An 18,464-nucleotide genomic window follows, 5' to 3' on the forward strand; every position below is an offset into this window, starting at 1 on the left:
AAGTGTCTATGCATTTATACTTTAAGTCAGTCACAAACACAGCAAACCTCGATATGCACAAACAAATCTTAATCACGAATCAAGAAGAAACCGGGATAATTCAATTGCATTTCGTACCGTTCGTGTACTTTAAAATTGTAAAAGTTCCCAAATACGTTAACACTGACACAAATGTAGATGTTGTGTTTGTTGTAAGGCAAGTGGAAGAATATTTCATAACATCAAGTTATACTGATGTAAACAGAAGAGCATTACACACAGTCGACTGACAGAAATCACAATGCAGCAGGAAATAAGAATACAACACACATATGTAAATAATATGCAAAAAAGCTATATTGTCTCAATTTTACAACATGTATTTGTAAATTCATAGAATATGGTAAATATAAGGAGAAAGCATGGAAGATAAATAAATACATTCATTCATTAATTAAAGAATGTGAGGATTTAAACATTTCAAACTTCTGGGACTTCATTTTATCCTTTCTTTTCAAGCTTTTGTACTGCAATGCAATGTGTAGTCCTCCATTCTGATAAAGGTCTCGTAAAATAATATTTAACTTAGCGGGTTTTTTTAAGGCTGCAACTTTCAAGAGGGAGGAAACGACGCTAGTAAATATGTAAAATATGTAACATTTCATCTGACCAATTTTTGTTCTCGTTTTCTTTTTAAATCTTCTGAAAATATATCTGACCAGACTTTCAAGCATAGCGAAGACTTGTGGTAAGCAAATAAGACTTGTATTAAAAGTCATGCTCTGAGACAACTATTGATCCAATCTCTGGTACCACATCTTCTTGGTAAGATTACATATTAGAGCAAAGAAAGGGGGGGAAAAAACGTACAATGAAATTGATCAGCATTCAGGTTATCACATATTTTATGAAACTTGGCTTTCTTCATGTCAGATTGTGTAGTCAAGTCACATCATTACAACACTGTCATTCGTACAGCCTTTGCTGATTAGAAGAAGAAAAAAATGTGCGACTCGGCATAATAGCTTTGGGAATAGAAAAGGATTGTTAAACAGTGATTTAGCCTTCTTTTAACAGAAACACAGGCTAACAAATTTAAACTTTCAGATCAGATATGAAATGTTTAGAACGACCTGGATGAGTGAGACCCATTACTATACAATCAATAAAATATTTAGAAGGTTGCACGAAAATTGGAAATCTATCTTCATGCGCGATACATGCATCATCTGAATCCTGATGATGTATTTGACCAATCATGTAGGGTTCATGTCTACATGACGTCAGATGGTACTGGTATGTGTGATAAAAAATTAAAGAGCATGTAGAGCGAATTGATTGGATGGATGTTATTCATCCAAAATCCAACAGTGTTTGAAATTCTGCTTTTAGTAGTAAAGAAGTATGTACAACAAAATATCGGTGTGAGATTGCACCTTGTGCTAAAGATCAGAGGTCTGACATTGACTCGATTTGCCCGAACATCCCAATGAGCAAACGTGGCGAGTAAACATGATATCATTTAGATCTCTGAGCACTGATCAGACATTTCAAAATTTCAAAGTTAAATCAGGTGTAGGTTTCTTGTCATCTCACTGTGAGAAAGATGGTATGGGAGGTAAATGGAAAAACAAAAAATGTCAAAAGCTCCCCGTTAGATAACTGCGAGGCAGAGGAACATCTCGGGGTCATTGAGTTTCCTCGACAACCATTAATCACATTCTATCAACATGCCAATTTGCAGATTGAGGATATTGTGAGAAAATGCCTCACAAACGCAAACATGTGGAGGGGAGCTGGAATCGTGTGCTCTGGTCGGAGACTAAAGGACAACGCACATCAGAAGTGCGACGTAACGGAGCGTCTTTTGACACACGTCAAAACACAGCTTTAACACACACTGGAAACATCAGAACAAATCTGTGGATTGTTGCTATACGTAATATATTTATGAAAGCAGGTGCTGTAACCTACGTGAATTATTACACTAAAATAAATTTTGTATGTCATTAAAACGCTCCCTTGGGAAATTCTTACACGACTTCAAATTATTAAGTTATGCATTCCTTCTTAATATATTCAGTTCAAGAACATTCCTCATCAGAAAAGGCAATATCGGTAGAAACCAATCACAATTCCAACTTCAAAAACTTGAATAAATTCCAGCAAAAACTGCAGTACATTAGTAGAAAAATTGCCAGAGCAGCACGGAAGAAGAGCGCTAACAGGAACATAGTGCTATTTGTATTTCTAATCATGTTTAGTTAGTAACGTTTACCGTCGATGGCGGTGGCGCCGGTCGTTTCCCAGACACTGATGGTGTGCTCATTTCATTGAAACAAATGAAATGTGGAAAAGCACCAGATGCCCACAGTTAAACATGGAGGATCTGCGATGGTGTGGGTCTGAATAAACCAACATATTAAACAGTGAGTTTTTCAGTGTAGAAGTATGCTACAACACTAAATATGTTACAACTGAGTTGCCGACAAATGTGCCATCTTTTGCAAAGGCTGTAGCTGAGCAATGCTAACAGGACAGATATTTTAATTGAAATAAATATCTAAGCACCTTTTGACCATTTGTGGGATTCCTCGAAGAACGATACAGTGGACCGCCGCTTTCGTTTGGGTCCACACCGGCTCCTGAATAGCAGAAACCCGCCAATACTCCAGAACTCCTCTAAGATAATTCGTAACTGTCTATTTTAATAGCTTAAACACCAAATATAATTTAACATTATTCACAATGGAGACCTACATAGCACTACCGCAGAAGGAAATATTTACCAGTTTTGGGGGTTGAGCCAATCAGCATCAAAGAAAATAAATGGCGCTCCTTTCCAAATGTCAGCCAACAATGTATCACGCCGTACAAATAAATCTGTCACTGTACTGTTACAAATGTAAGCATTTATATTTGCTTCTTTACTACCAGTTGGGATTTTGCACAAAAAAAAAATATATAATAATAAAAATAAAAAAATAAATGAATAATGAAGACAGAGAAATGAAAGGGAAGTGGCAGCTGGTAAATGCAGAGAAAAACATAAATGCCGTCTTAAACTTATAGATTTTCTCTATTGTAATGGAAAATATGACTACTTCCAAAATACCACCTTCACAATGACGGTAGATTAAAACATAAGTGGGAAGTAGGGCACAAAGAAAATTGTTATTTATACACAATTGTCACAACGACAACAACAAAAAAAGGTCTGAATGCAAATAGATTGCCTTGTTGGTGGTATTGAACGCATCAGTAAAACAGACACATTTACTGACATTCTTCATCTCCACAATCAGTCTTTTGAAATCGGAATAAGGGAGCGAGATACAGAGGAAGTGAGCTGAGGGACTCTGAAGCGCAGCCATAATCTCTTCGGGGGCTTCAAACAGCTGCTTGGATCATGGCAACAATCACACACAACAGAGAAAGAACAAAAAAAAATAAAAAATGGAGACGAGGCTGCTCAAATCTCCTAGCAACAACATCTGGCACTTTCATCACTCTCAAGCACTGATTGTGCTCCAGTAATGGATAGAAGGATGGAAAATACAGAAAAGAAGACGCAGGACTTCATCTTAGCAAACCGCCGATTTTATGAGACGGATTGCTGCCTTAATAAATACCTTTATTCTGTAATTACCTTTAAGAATATAAGCTTTCACACACACGTGGGTGGATTTATATGCGTTCTGTATCTTCACAAGACAAATTCATTTGGAGCGCATCATACAAAAACCTTAAAAAAAACAAAACAATCCAACACATGCATTGAAGATATGCGGAAGCATATATTTTAATTTGATTGCAAGAAAGGCGACTGTCTAACTTTGATTGACAAGTCTTTTGTACCGGCCAGTTGATGTTGATCCAGAAACGGGGAAAAGAAATACAATTAATCCCATAAAGTGTTTTTTTTTTCTTCTTTTTCTTTTTGTAATTTTCTCTGGCACATTTTCAAGGGTGCCGCGTTTTATTTTGATCCAAATAGCAAGAAAGGAAACCCAAGAACTTAAAGAGATTGACTTGAGAGAGGTTTATTAGCTGCGTTATCAGGTAAAATGCAAAACATTTGTCATAGCTGTTTTGAACAAGCATACAGAAATCCTCATTCATCTGACTACAAGCTCAGCGGCAATGGGTTTGTTTCTGTCTGTGTGATAAGTCTGCGGCCTTGTTTTCACCAAAGAATCTATTTTATGGTTGTTGTTTTTTTTTTTTTTTACTACCAAATTCTGAATGTTCAAAGCAGTTATGCGTTTTTTTCAAAGCTTTGTTACTGTGGAAACAAATGCTTCTGGTCAGCAGATGTTTTTTTATGTCAGAAAACAAGGAATGGATTTAACTGGACTTATGAACAAACGGCAGCGTTTTGTTCAAAAATCCCAGAGTTTGTTATCGTGATTTTAATTTTTTTTAAACATTATTAGACTGCAAGAGAGATAAACATCTTCTTTTGTAAACACTAATGACGTCTGAGCAAATACTAAAATTCATCTCATATTTTCCAAGAGATAATTTGTTGTTTGTGTGTTTTAATTCTCACTGTGGATCAATGGAGACCCAAGCCAAATGAACGCGTTTGTAAATCTTACCAGTCGTTAATGTTTTAGCCTGCGCCGTGCTGTCAAGAGTTGTTATTTTCAAGTGATTTATTTATTTTATTCCACATGTCAGTTTGGCATCAGGACTGAGTGTGGCTGGTGAAATTTATCTAAACTTTCAAAAAATAAAAAAAAATAAAAAAAATGTGAAAAACAAGTCGTAATTTAACAGAGGGAGGGATTGCATTTTCAAGTAGCGTTTCCCTCCTAATAAATTAAATCAGAATTTCTCTGCTGCTCTTTGCATTTCGTCAGGTAATTTGTGTCCTGCGTTACAAATTTATTTGATGATCTCAAACTTTTAGCTGTGTTAGGGAGACAAATTTGTTTTCACTATTCTCTGCATATAATAAACTAAATGGACTTTTGTGACCAACCCTGAATAGGAGTATCTAGTTTATTTACTTTGGATCAACATTAGATTCTTTTTCTTCTTTTGCTCTTTCCTTTGGTTTGTATTTGTTTGTATTGGGTAAAGTCAAAATTTTAATTAATTGAAACCATGTAAATAAAAGATCAAGGTTCTTTGTTTTTAGGGTTAAAGATCGGACAGGAAAACATTTCACATTACAGCTGAATAAACTGATGATATGTGAAACAGCCAAATACAGCATAACTATGAATCAGAGTGCATGTAAAACAGCTGACGGATGTTGGAGTGAAGCACGTAGGAACTATTTGGTGACTTTAATTGAAAAGTGAGTTTATTTAATCCCTCAGTGTTACACAGGGGCACCTTTCATGTGGTGGTGTCGCTACAGAGAAAATAACAGTTAATCCCATGTCACAGACCACGAATCCTGAGGCGATCTTTTTTTTTTTCCCCCTCAGTGTTCCAAAACCCAACATACCCCTGACAAAACACGGGTCCCCTTCTGGCTGTAGGGGCTCTCTGGCTGTGACAAATATGGTTTGTGAAAGCCAGGAATAAAAATGAACACCGCTGCAGTTCTTTATCCCGCCCCAGGTGAGAAGATGGGGCGGCACTTTGCGTGATTTGATCCATGCCGAGCTGTAAGTAGATTAAAAAGATCTATTGATTCTCCCCTCCTTCTGTTCGTGCGTCACGCTGGTGCAATCAATTGAAATGTTCCAAAAATCTTCAACGTCTGCCAAAGCTTGTGTGAACTTTGGAGCCTTCCGCGCTGATGAGTAGAAATAACTCATGTTCAGCGGTAATTTGGACAAGCGGCAAGGATAAAACCAGCACATGTTTGCACAATTCCTTGTAAAGAAGATGCTGTTGCTGAAGAAACTAAAGCAGGAAAATCACTTTGACAGATGCTTTTTGTAAGTGCATCACATATGTGCTTTTACTTCAAATAGAGAATTTTCTTTTTGGTTTCTTGATGTGGAGATGCTTTTATTACGCAGGGACAATTTAATTTCAATTTGTGCCAGCTCAACCTCAGAATAGATCTGTGTAGCATAGATTTGCACAGAAACATTGACGGCAATCATTCTCCAGGAAAGTCATGAGCTCGTCTTACATCAAAAGCCAGTATCTAAAGATGTCAGCATATTAAATGTTTTATGATGGTAGTTAAAAGGCAAAGAAAGTGAAACTTCTTTTTTTAAAACCAATGACAAACTAAACCATCATGCACACCTCGCACCAACTATGAAGCACAGTGGCGAAGGAGTGATGATTGTTGCTTGCTTTCCAACTTCTGATCTTTTTGCCCCTTTTACACTACGTTTACTTAAATACAATCAGTAGATTAAAATATGAGAGAGCTGAGACTAAGCCTGCAATGTGGGACTTATACTTAAAACTTCTGGACATTAATAAATAAACACTAGACAATAGTACCGCTCAGAAATATCTGTATTCTTTCTGTTTTTTTTATGGTTTCTGTGTTTTCAAACATTTTTGATCAGGCACCTTACTGTGTTCTTAATCCGAGTTTGACATTGTAAAAATAGAAAATACTTGCCAAAAAACCCCCCAAAAACCCACCATACAAATCAGTACGACACTCACTAAGCTCTTGCAGTTGTTTGAGATGAAGCACTTCCTCCTCTCCCGCCTCATCTCCAGAGTTGAAGTACAGGGCGGAGCCCTCCAGCGTGAACCAGCCCGTCCTCCAGTGATACAGGTCATGGCCTTCTTTGTACTGGAGTCTGCCAATCAGTTCACTTTGTTTCCGCACCAGTCCCTCCACCTTAGACGGGACAAAGCACTGTGGACAGCATGTGTTTATGAAAAAGAGAGACGGAAAATATATTTCACACGTCCAACACGTCCAAATTAAATGCAAAGTAACTGCAACCGTACTGAATGTATATACTTTAGTTTGCATTCACTGGCAAAAGTTTCTGCGCCATGTTCTTTCGATTTACATTGAAAGGCCGGCCTCTTCTGCAGAGGGAGAGGGACGTTTAGTGATGCTGCATTGAATCTTTCCTCCCAGCGACTAAGTCGCCTAAGACTGGAAAGATAAGAGGGAACAGTGGGCATATTTATATAGGGACTTATTAAAAAGGCTCCTACAGCAAGCGGGGGAAGATGGCAAAACCACTTGTCTTACTGAAAGAGGCATTGCAGCATGAACAAAATAAAAGAAAAAAACCTTCACTTAAACTTCAGGTGAAAAACAAACTTATAGGAGGATGGAAATGCGCGCCGTGTGTGTGGGTGCGCTCGGCTCGAACGGTGTCACCTTTGTCAGCGCCTGGATCCAGTCGTGCTGCGTATCCTGCGTCTCTGCTCCGACAGTCAGGACTCGCTCTGTTCGGAGGTAGAGCTCGACAGTAAACACAGCCCTGCCGGAGACACGAAGGTCAACTTTCAGAGGTTCCGAATGCGAGGAAGTTTTCGTGTACAGCAGGACACCTTAAACTTTCCACATTTGCAAACATTAAGCGTAGATGCATGCGCTGCATTTTATTCAAGTTACTGTAAGAGCATTTTTACCGTGGCACTTCAGAATCTAGGTATTAAACTGTACATTAGCGGGAGCTAACACAAGGAGGCGGAGGGTAAAGGAGCTCCGTCACCGATTCATTCCGATTTACTGATGGTTTCCAAATGCATCACAAGCAGAAAATCTGTTGAGGGAAAAGATTAATACGCATAGAAATAATCTCCTCTAGGGACGTAGCAAAAAGTTGCACATAAATGAAAGAATCATCTGAAAATGTTGGCGATATGACAACAGTAAACCTACACAAACATGGCCTTCCACCTAAACAGACGGACTGAGTAAAAAGAGAGTTTATCAGAAAAGAAGTCATGAAGCTCCTGGTAACTCTGGAGGAACTACATACGTCCACGGCTCAGGTGGAAGCATTTTTTTTTTTGACAGTACAATCGTTCAACTTCAATCGAAGTGTGGCACAGAGAAAGGCTTTTTGAATCCCATTTCCAGTTTATCAAAATCAAGAAGACACAGGATGCCTGTGGACGAATTAAGATGAAACCATAATCTTACATTTTGCAAAACAATTTGTATGACGTAAAACTAAGGCTGCGCGTCATCCTGAAAGACCGTCACACTGAAAAGTGGCGGTGGTGGCATAACACTGTGTTTATGCTGGGGAGTAACGATGGGAAGACAGATGGAGCTAAATAGAGGGCATATTTGGGAGAAAAACCTGGTATTGGCTGCAAAGATACTTCCGAGGACGCTTATCTTCTAGAGAGATTGTAAACAGAACCAACCAAGAAATACTCAGCAACTTTTAATCAAAAACAGATGCGGGCGCACACATTAATCTTGGCTAAAGGCAGCTAGTGTTTCATTTTTACAGAGGCTGAACCACGTCCCATTTTTGATGCTAAGATCAGAACACGTTTTAAGGAAAGTAAGAAGGAAAAAAGAAATCTTTGGGCTTTCCTTTAACAAGGTAAGGTTGAGAATTGGAATTTTTATGGCCATGTTTCATTCAGGCCAAACACCTTTAATACTACTGGTGTAGATCAAATAGAGACATGTTTTAGGATGGCCTAATCAAAGTTTAAAACTAAATCCAATGGAAGATCTGTGACAAGACTTGATGTTCACACATGCTCATCATTAAATCCGTCTGAGCTTTTGTATAAAGATTAGGGGGGAAATGTAAGAAGATGTGCAAAGTTGACAGATAAATACTCCCAAAAAGCACCAGCAGGTGCAACTGCAGCAAAAGCTGGTTTAAAAACATTTACATTCAGGAAGACTAACTAAAAATGCTCACCACACTGGTCATATTTTTTATATGTAAAGATTTTTTCTTTTTTTTTTTTTTCCATTTCCACAACTTTTCATTTTCTCCTGATAATGAGTTTATGAAACCATTTATCAATTTCTTCAGGTGACAGCACCTCGTTTGTGTTGGCTCATCAAATAAAATGTTGATGAGATATACAATGTTCGTGGCTGTGGGGTCACAAAACAAATCTTAGTTTTTCCAAGTAAGATTTTTCCAGAAAACACTAGAAAGTCTTGAGAAAAAAAAAACAGAAAAATAAATAAATGTTAAAATCTAAAACCTGTTGTGAAGTGAACAGTTGAAGATTTCTCGAGCTTTACTTGTACTTATACTTTTGTTGGACGTTAATTCACTGGCTAAAGTGTGTTAGAAGACCCAACCGTTTATGCACAAAAGCCTATTTCAAAGAAAAACAAAATAAAAAACAAACACTTAAAAAGTCAGACTCCCAGGCAAAACTTTGTTTAAAAAAAAAAAAAAGAAAGAAAGGCCACCATTATTCTGTTAGTCTTTTCACATCCTGTTGTTTTTGCCTCGGCTCTCAAACACCTTTGCCTCTGTCTATCAATGAAAGTGTCACAGGTCAGCGTATCGCCAGCTTAATGGCCTGCAAACAGGATCCCAAGCAGTCGTTACATCTCGACGCGGTGGCGCCTCTAAATGCTGCCGCGACGGGCGTTCAAGGCGACACGTCGCATGGGGTCAAGGCAACAACGAGTCACTTTCTTTTCACAGGTGTCGGGGGAATAGACGAGACATGGGTGTTTGCCCTCGTATGTCCCCCCTCCCCTCTCCTCCTCCTCCTCCTTCCCGCCGCTGTCTTCTCCTCCGCTCCACGCCTCCTCCTGCCTCTGAACTGGCAGGTGTGCAGCCGCTTGTTAGTGGAGGTCCCACAGGGAGAGAGCGGAAGAGTACATTGTTGTGCTTGGCAAATGCTATGGTAAAGAAAGGACACGGAGGATGAGAGATGAACACTAAATAATGCGAGTCCCAGGGGGAGGTATTGGCAGAGGAATAGGTACGAGGGGACAGGGGGGGAGAGAGAGAGCGAGCTGAAGAGCAGAGGAATGAGAGCGCCGAGCCAGAAAGCACTAAAGGCCACTTTTATGCACCGCACCTGCTTTTCTATTGAGAGGATTTATCTCAATAATGAGCAAAAATAGCTTTTATTTAGCTATATTCAGAAGTGAGGTGTTTATCTTTTGTTCCATCACATTTGCCTTTAAACACGTCTGAGGAAGCCAAATGCCGACAGCAGTGGTCCTGCCCGAACTTCAATTACATTTCAATTTTACATTTGACACGGTAAGTAAGTCGCCAGATGCGTACTGTAGTCGGGGTACATTTTTAGCTCGAATCGGTCATTAAATTGGACCGCTGCTCTGGAACCAGCCAAAACAATAATAATAAGCACAAGAGGGGATTTTGACTTAAGTATCTTAAATATCAATAGATCTCTTTGATCTTGCACTGATCCCAAGTGTCAGATCAGGGTCCCGACCTGTACGGTCAGTCATTCCCAGACAAAAACTCAAATACTCTACGCTTATTTACAGTCTTATTTAAACAGCCTCACTTTCAGAGAGAAAACACGTGCAGTACAAAAGCTTTTTCAACTTGTTTGGAACCAACAAAACTGAGTTTTTATGGCTGCCGCAGCTTCTTGTTCATGTTGCGCAACTTGCTCAGCGCCGTACTCAGATACAGAAAACTACTGGTGGATGAGAGCTAAAAAAAAAAATTAAAAAAGCAGCTGAAATACCAGTCACTGCACTTTATGCCGTTCAAAGCTAAACTCAGTTTATGAAGCAAAATAGCAACTTTTTTTAAAAAATAAGTTTTTTTGCACACTTTTAACTGATGACTAACAAATGGTTATGTTGTTTAAATCAACTGTGAGTTGCTCTTTATGCTATTCTCACTGGCTTCTCTGCCTCCAGTCCATCGTTCCCCCAGAGTTGTTTTCCACCACATGCTATGACTCCAAGAGCCTGCAGGAATACTAAACCATTTATTTATTATTGTTACTGAATCAGTATTTTTAAGACTTTAAAGAAAAAATTGTCTTGCTTTTTCATGGAAACAAAATTGAAAGACCTCAGGGATAACTTTGCACAAAACTGTACCTCCTTTCACAAAGTCACTGTTTATACTCACTTTAGGAGTTAATGAAACAGAATAATAGAGTCAGTGAGGGAAGCAAGTTGTAAAACAGGGGACCAACAGAGGGTAAAGTCATATAAAAAGGGAGAAGAAGCTTGAAAACGTAAAAAAAAAAAAAAAAAAAAAAGAATAGATGGATTTGGTGCGTCTTTCAAGGTGCAAATACTTATCGTAAAACAAGCAGCTCTGTTAAAAAAAGAGAAAAAAGAAAAAAAGTTAAACTTATCATGAACCGACACACTCATTTTGCATTCATTTCCTAGGAGTGGCTGTGTAATATTCATGCAACTTGAGCAAACGTATGCCTCTCCTCCGACTCTGTGTCTCGCAGTGTCCTCTGCCACGGTGAAATTACCCAAAAAACGTCGCGTTTAATGGAAACGACTCCCACGGCCTCCTGCAGCGTGCTGATAGGCTGCTGGGGGGAGTGTGTCATCTACATACATCAATATTTATAAGCAGCGGCAGACAGTCGAGAGGTTGAGACGTCCCTGCTCTCTCTCTCTCTGAGCCGACGCGCGCCATGTCGGTGGAAAGTTAGCAGAAGTGAAAGGAAGCGAGGCAGAGTTTAATCTAGTGAAGTGTTAGCGACAGGGAAAAAAATAAAAAATACTCCCCCTCCCTCCTCCGCCTCTCGCTCGTCCCCCCCGACTCGGGGTGACACTGTGACCTGTAACTGGGATGTTTGCGGCGAGCAGCGAAAGAGCAGCGCCCGCTCGGTGGCGAGCGTGCGCGCCCGCGCTCACCGCCTCATTTGTGGCGTCCGGCTCGTTATGCGGGTCGTTGTGTTACTGAGCCAGATGTGCTTCTTATGGCTGCACAGATAGCTTTTACAAACAAACACATTGTTCACTCCTCTCAACATCTGCTGCCATCATTAAAGAGTTAGCTTCGGCTTTAATCATAAGCCATTATTGGGAGTACTTGCTTTAGGGGTGCAGCACAAACACACACACACACACACGCACACACACACACACACGGGCGTCACATGCACGCACACGCAGAGAAAGAGTGATCCAGTGGGAGAGGAAAAAAACTGCGAGCAGAAGCCGTTGGAGGCATCTGTTTCTCCTTTGCATTCGTGTCACCTCCAGATGAAATAAAGGGAAAGTTTGCCATCGGAGCAACTTTTAAACTAAATCATAATCCGGCGGCAGAGACGAGGCTGATAGGGGGAGGCAGTGGCAGTAAAACGAACGGAGGAAAGTGGCAGTTAGCGCTGCGCTGCTGATGTCTGCATTGCCGCCAAAGTGAAAAGGGAAATACAGCTCTCATAAAGCCCTGATGGGCTGCGTTAAAAGCGAGCGACGCCCGATCTGAGATCACGTTAACAAGACGTATGCGGCGACGAGTTGAACCAGCGTGGAAGTCTGCGGTTACAAGCGTCTGCGTGTTTACTGGATGTCGGACACGGCTCGCGGCGTACGAGCAGGTGATTGTTATGGAGCAAATAAAAGACTTTAATCACCAAGTTTAGGCTTCCTTTACGGTTTTTGTCACACAGCAGGAGAGGCGCAGACAAATCTTTTCGACTGTAAATGTTTAAATAAATACACTTGCGTTCTGAATATAGATTTACTGCACAGACTGCAGGGAAAACTTCAGCTTTAGGAGTTTTGTGAAAACCCCATTCACGATTTTGAGGTTAACGCTTGCAAGCATTAAAAAAAAAAAAAAAAAAAAAAAAAAAAGGCATTTCACAACATTCACTGAGAGATATTTAAAACCACAGACAAGTAAAAGTAACATTGAGTAAAAGACCTAAGGAGGACTTGAATGGTTTCAGACCAACATTAAGCTTCTGGGATGCCCCAACCTCAACCCTGTCGGAAATTTTAGACTACAGCTAAAAGCTTAGTATGTCCAAGAAAACAAAACAAAAAAACAATCAGATTCAACTGAAAGAGCTTTGTCAATAAGAGTGGTCAAATAAACAGAGTTGTACCAGAAGATTACCACCGGCTTGAAAAAGAAGATAGATGAGGTGAAACTTGCCGAGTGCCAGTTAACAAAGTATCAACAAGGATGCATAGTCAGTTTTAACCTTTAGTAGTTAAAGGGCGGTCCTTTATTTAAAAAAAAAAAAAAAAAACAGGTTTCCTGATTTTAAAACCAAGATACTCGTGTAGGTTTTGGACACATTTTTTTATATTTGTGTGAGTGCGTGCTCATACCCGACTCCAGTCATAGTTTCTGAGTTACTGACGGCCAGGCTAACCACTTCGGTGACGTCCACCCTCCCTAGGGCCGAGGGGCTTCGCTCATTCTCGTAATAACTCAGGAAGCCGCCCTCCAATGTACACCAGCGTCGTCCAATGTCTGAAACAAACACACACACACACACACAGAAAGAATACCAATTCAGAAATCATAAACATTGTTTTAGGTGTGTCATATTTTAAAGTTTCTCAAATAGACCTTTTAGCCCCCCAAAATGAGTAGAAATTAACTGCTTGGCTTGGTACTGGTAACGTTAACCCACTGTTTGGATTAAACGATGGATTTTGGATGCAAAGTGATGCAAAAAAGTAAAAACAAACAAAAAATACAAGGGTGGTCATTTTAAGCTAAAGCTGACTGAAAGTCAACTTTAAATATGGACATCATAGAAGGACACACAAGCAGACTGATGCAAAATTGTAAAGTCCAAGCAGCGAGCAGGTTTCAATCTACAAACATCTTCTCAACAGGAAGGCTGGAAAACACACAACTTTTTGTTTTACGACTGCCTTACGGTGCGATTTACATGGCCAATGAGCATGAAGTTCATGAAAACGTACCTAATTTTGGATTTTCAAAGTCACCATGCCATCTGTTTTTTTTCTCTCCTTGTTCCGCAACAAACACACACATACAAACAGCTTCCCACCCCACAGCCCCCCGTCGCTCTCAACTCCAAAGTTTCCAGCGTATTCATCTCATGAATATGCTAATTGTGCGTTCCTCTGCCAACCGCGTGTGATACTTCTGAAGAAACAGATATAGTTCCAATAAAAAAAAAAAAAGGAAGTGTCGACAACTGGATGTAGAAAGAAAAGGGATGTGATAAACACGGGAAAAGGAGGATGTCAGTTTTGCTCTATTCACCCTCACGCTGCATCTCTTTACAGCCGTTTCTCACTTTATCTCTGTGTTCTGTTCATAAGAAAAAAGTTATTTGTACAAGAATTCAGTAAAAAAAGAAAAAGCAACATAATTTATTTTTTTTTCTCTCACTTGGCATTTAAAAAGAAATACCCTCTCGCTGACCCCACTTCATTTGAAGAAAGAAAGATAACTCCAGCAGCTACAGAGGCATCATCTTCATTTACCCACTGTGCATGTAGGGGTTTAATGTGCCGGTGTGGGACAGACAGAGAGAGACAAAGTGTGGTATTTAAAGCTATTACCACTCGAATCTGTCTGGCAGGATATAGTGTTGTCTTGGTGACAGAAAAAAGATGAAAATACATTTCACTTTGGTTTAAAATGTGCCCCTAAATCGCTGAGGTTTTGCAGAAAATGTCATGTCCATCATTTCCAGGACAAGACGGTAAAGTTCTTGTTTTGCACTACATTGTAATTTTGTGTTGCTTCTCATTTGTCACAGCTGCGACACCCGAATAACTGGAGACAAATCTACTTCCAGCTGTCATTGTAACCTGCCAGATAACATACAGAAGTCATTGTTGACATCTCTAAAGAAGATTGACTTTCTTTAAATGTTACACAGAAGATTTTAAATATTTAGAAATACCCAACAGTCTTTTTAGTGGTTGCTATAGAACATTTTATTCGTTTCAATTAAAAAAAAAATAACTTCAGACATATGACATATTCAAAAATGTTATTTCTACACAGGGTGTTGACTGCTGACAGTTATCCAATAGTCCCTTTACAACTTCACAAGAAGCCTAAGCCACAATAGGTAATGGCAAAAGGTAATGGCTGTTCACATGAGGATACAACAATATCAATGGAAAGTTGAATGGGCAGACAAAAGATAGCAAAAAGAGTAACAGCACCAGGGATAACAACAACTTTGTGAATGTTTTTTTGTCACAACAAGGGTGAGAACTTTAGGAGACGCCACACAAAGAAATATCTAGAACGCCAAGAGATACAGCTTGTATTGAGCCACATTTGGAACAGAGACAATTTCCAAACCATCCTACCTGGCCTGAGAAACCTTCTTTTAATGTCCTGTTGAAGTCAGTTAATAAAACTGCTGGGTATCTTTAAGACCTCAGCTGAGCCAAAGGCTGATCAGCCCATGTCACGTTGCAGGAGTTAATGAAAAAAATCTGTTTACTTTTTTGTTGAGATGAATTTGGAAAGATGGCATGAGATAGAGGGACCTTTCTCTAAGCCACTCTTCAAAATGGTGAAGACAAGAGAACGTGCCGTAACAAAGGTAAATGTGCGCGATCCTGATCCGTCAGGTAAACTCCGCTTAAACGCATTCATACCTAAAATTGGAGCAATAGTTTTAAAGTGAAGAGGATTGTGAGAGAGGTGAGGAAAAAAAATACGCGATGTATTTAGTGTGACGTCATGCTACAGCTATGAAAGGATAATTCATTTAAAAGCTGTTGTATGCGTCTTTACAAGAGATGCCAGTGAATATGGAGTGTTCTCTGTGAGGCTGCTTTTCTAGGAGCAGCGCAAATCTGAAAAAAGCTGAATGAATTTCAAACAGTTCAACAAAACCACTTTTAAGTGGCGTTTAAAAAAATAAATAAATAAAAATGTGGCAAAAGTCCCTTCCTCTTATGGTGGTTAGTGGGTTTAGATCCCTTCAACACATTCCACCAGGAAACTGGCTTCGTCAGAAAGCCACAGATCTTGAGCATCCTTCTATCGTCTTTTTTCTGGGACTGCTTTCTTTCTTAGCGGGTGGGATATATCAGTAGCTTCTGCGCGAGAACCAGCGCAATACGAGGGGAACAATAGTGCTTGATTTACAATCGAGCAGCTGCGTACATTGCCAGCTGTCCCACCCCCCGACTCCCACACACATACAGTGGCCCCGTGGCCCAGCCGTACACCACAGGAGGCCATAGCCAGCCACAAGAGACGACACTCGCGAAAGCCAGCCGAGGTACGTGACTCCACCAGATAAAATGGGCCAATTAGCTCGTACACCAAGAGAGCTCCCTGCATAGTGTTTTCCAAAGGAAGGAAGGTCTCCGAATGCTAAACCTCTTTCCCCCCCCCATTTTTATGCTTTATTGCATGGATCGTTTTTCAACAAAATGCTCTAAATTATCCAAATGTGCAAGACGAAACAGGTCGACTGGATTCAAATTCTAACCTTGTGTTTCTCTCCTCACTCTCAAAGGAGAAAAGAGACATATCCAAAGCTTCTCGGCTACATCCGTAAGTTTTCCTACTGTCTTAAACTTTTTATCGATGTGGCACGGACATCCAATTCAGTATTCATCAGAATAGAAAGGCTGTGCCCCGTGTCTTCTTCCCCCCCTTTTCGTTTTTGTGAATCCCTTTTGACTCTCACTCCCACGTCTGCCCCCTTCCACCAATCTTCTGCCTATCTCGCCATCAGACTAAAATATCTGCAACAAAGACATCTGGTGGACAGCTTGTCAGGGGGGCTCGAAATGGAAATCAAGAAAACGGAAAAGGATCTGAAGGATATGTCTGTGCCAGAATTAGAGCCTACTTCATTACATTGAGGGATGGACAAATATGGCAAAAGAAATAAAAGGAAATCAGTATCTTTGTCATGTGTTTCTCAGTCCCCTAAATGCTGCAAAAATGAATGGAAGTTGCATGTACTATGAACGCAAGCTCCACAGATCAACACAAAATAGTTCATAATTATGCAGGGGGAAGGCAAATAATACATGTTCTGGCATTTTTCCACAGATAAAAAAAAAATAAAAGTAAGGCACTTGGAATTGAGCCCTTTACTCTTATGCCTCTTGATAGCTTCAGTGGAACAAAATTCTTTCGGTGACCTAATTAGTAAATACGAGTCTATTAATCTTATTTTGAACACAGCTGTTCTATGAACACCTAAGCGGTTTACCAGAGAACATTAGTGAACAAAAAGCATCTTGAAAACCAAGAAACACAGCAGACGTGGTCAGGGGATGTAGCTGTGGAGATGTTAAAGCAGGGTTAGAAAACTTGATCTCGCATTTTGCAGATGTCACAGAGAACTCTCAACAGGACCATTGTGACTTTGGCAATCGTAAAATGACTTTTATAGAAAAAAGGTGAACAGAAAAATAGCCACTTCTGAAATAAAATCATTAGGAGTTTGCGAGAACCTATTAAGGAGACACACCAATCATGTGGAGAAAATAAAATGTACTCAGGGTCAGATGAAATCAAAACTGAACTTTATGGAGTACATTTGAAGTGCGGTGGACATAACACTACGTATCACTTTGAGCACAACATCCTGCATGTTGAAGTATGGTTGTGGCGGCATCATGCTGTGGTGCTTCTGTAAGAAAAGCTTTTAGAAGACTTGAAACTGAGGCGGTTCACCCTTCAGCAGGACAATAATCCTAAATGTGCCACTAAATCTTCAATAACATAGTTCAGATTGAAGCAGATTCCCATGTTAGAACAGTGCAGTAAAAAAAAGACCTAAATCGAATTAAACATCTCGAAAACTTATGTTTATAGACACCCGGAGTCCAGTATAAAAAAAAATTATGCTGCAAAGAAAGTTGGGTGAAAAATTTCGATCCCTAGATGAGCAATGAGGGTGAAGACGTACCTAAACAGAGGCTGTGAGTGCAGCATAAGCCTGAAGGATGATAAATACTTCTGCAAGGCAATGTAAAACAGAATAAAATCCACTCACAGTCTGAAAAGTAAATCTGAATATAAACCACAGAGAAGATTTGTCTCGTTATGGAAGACGAGAGTTTGCAAATGAAAAAAGCAATCGAATTGTTCATACGGGCACAATAAAACAATTTGACTTCTATCCACCAGCCCTCCATTCCTCGACGTCTCCACGGAAGCAAGTGAGTTACGGCTGCAGGCGAAGGCAGGGCACCGCTGATGAGGAAAAGACAAAAGCTAATCAGAAATTATGCGTGCCATTTCCTCAGTGCCAGTCACCACATCAGACAGCGACTTCCAGGCCGTCTCTCTTTACCTCCTCAAAAGTCACTCCGGCACCGCGAAGAAATTGCACAAAAGAGGTGGACCGTTTAAATGTGATTCACTTCTTCTTCCTGTCCACTGGGAACGATTCACTGGAGCGGGAATCAACTGTCTGCACCGCTGGAGTCAACGTTGCAAAAGTATCGAGTTTAGAGGAGTACAGCATGTTTTTACCACAAACAAGACAAGAAAAACAATCGTTTTACTCATCCACATCAATCGCACGTCACTTTGGTGCATTTGTAAAGTTTGCACTGTAAACAAACAAAAAAACACTAGCTTGACTTGTCTCCAAAATAATAGCTTATGGCACATTAAAGCAGTGTTTTCATTAAGTCCTATTCACACTATGAATTATTAACAACTCAGGCACATCTATAGAGCATCAAA

At 39.9% G+C, this 18,464-nt stretch overlaps 1 protein-coding gene across 2 annotated transcripts in view; it reads right to left on the reverse strand.

The window, feature by feature from the left end:
* The window catches only part of arap2 (ArfGAP with RhoGAP domain, ankyrin repeat and PH domain 2), a 132,848-nt gene that overhangs the window by 34,113 nt on the left and 80,271 nt on the right, over positions 1 to 18,464 (reverse strand). For both annotated transcript variants that reach the window (XM_008435470.3, XM_008435469.2), the window contains exons 16-18: positions 13,124 to 13,268; positions 7,253 to 7,355; positions 6,574 to 6,772 (exon numbers count right to left, since the gene is read on the reverse strand). In XM_008435470.3, the coding sequence (XP_008433692.2) occupies positions 6,574 to 6,772; positions 7,253 to 7,355; positions 13,124 to 13,268 (447 nt within the window). The remainder of the gene's footprint in view (positions 1 to 6,573; positions 6,773 to 7,252; positions 7,356 to 13,123; positions 13,269 to 18,464) is intronic.

The sequence above is a fragment of the Poecilia reticulata genome, chromosome 18, assembly GCF_904066995.2.
Source record: "Poecilia reticulata chromosome 18, P_reticulata-male-v2, whole genome shotgun sequence".
Taxonomy (NCBI): Eukaryota; Metazoa; Chordata; class Actinopteri; order Cyprinodontiformes; family Poeciliidae; genus Poecilia; species Poecilia reticulata.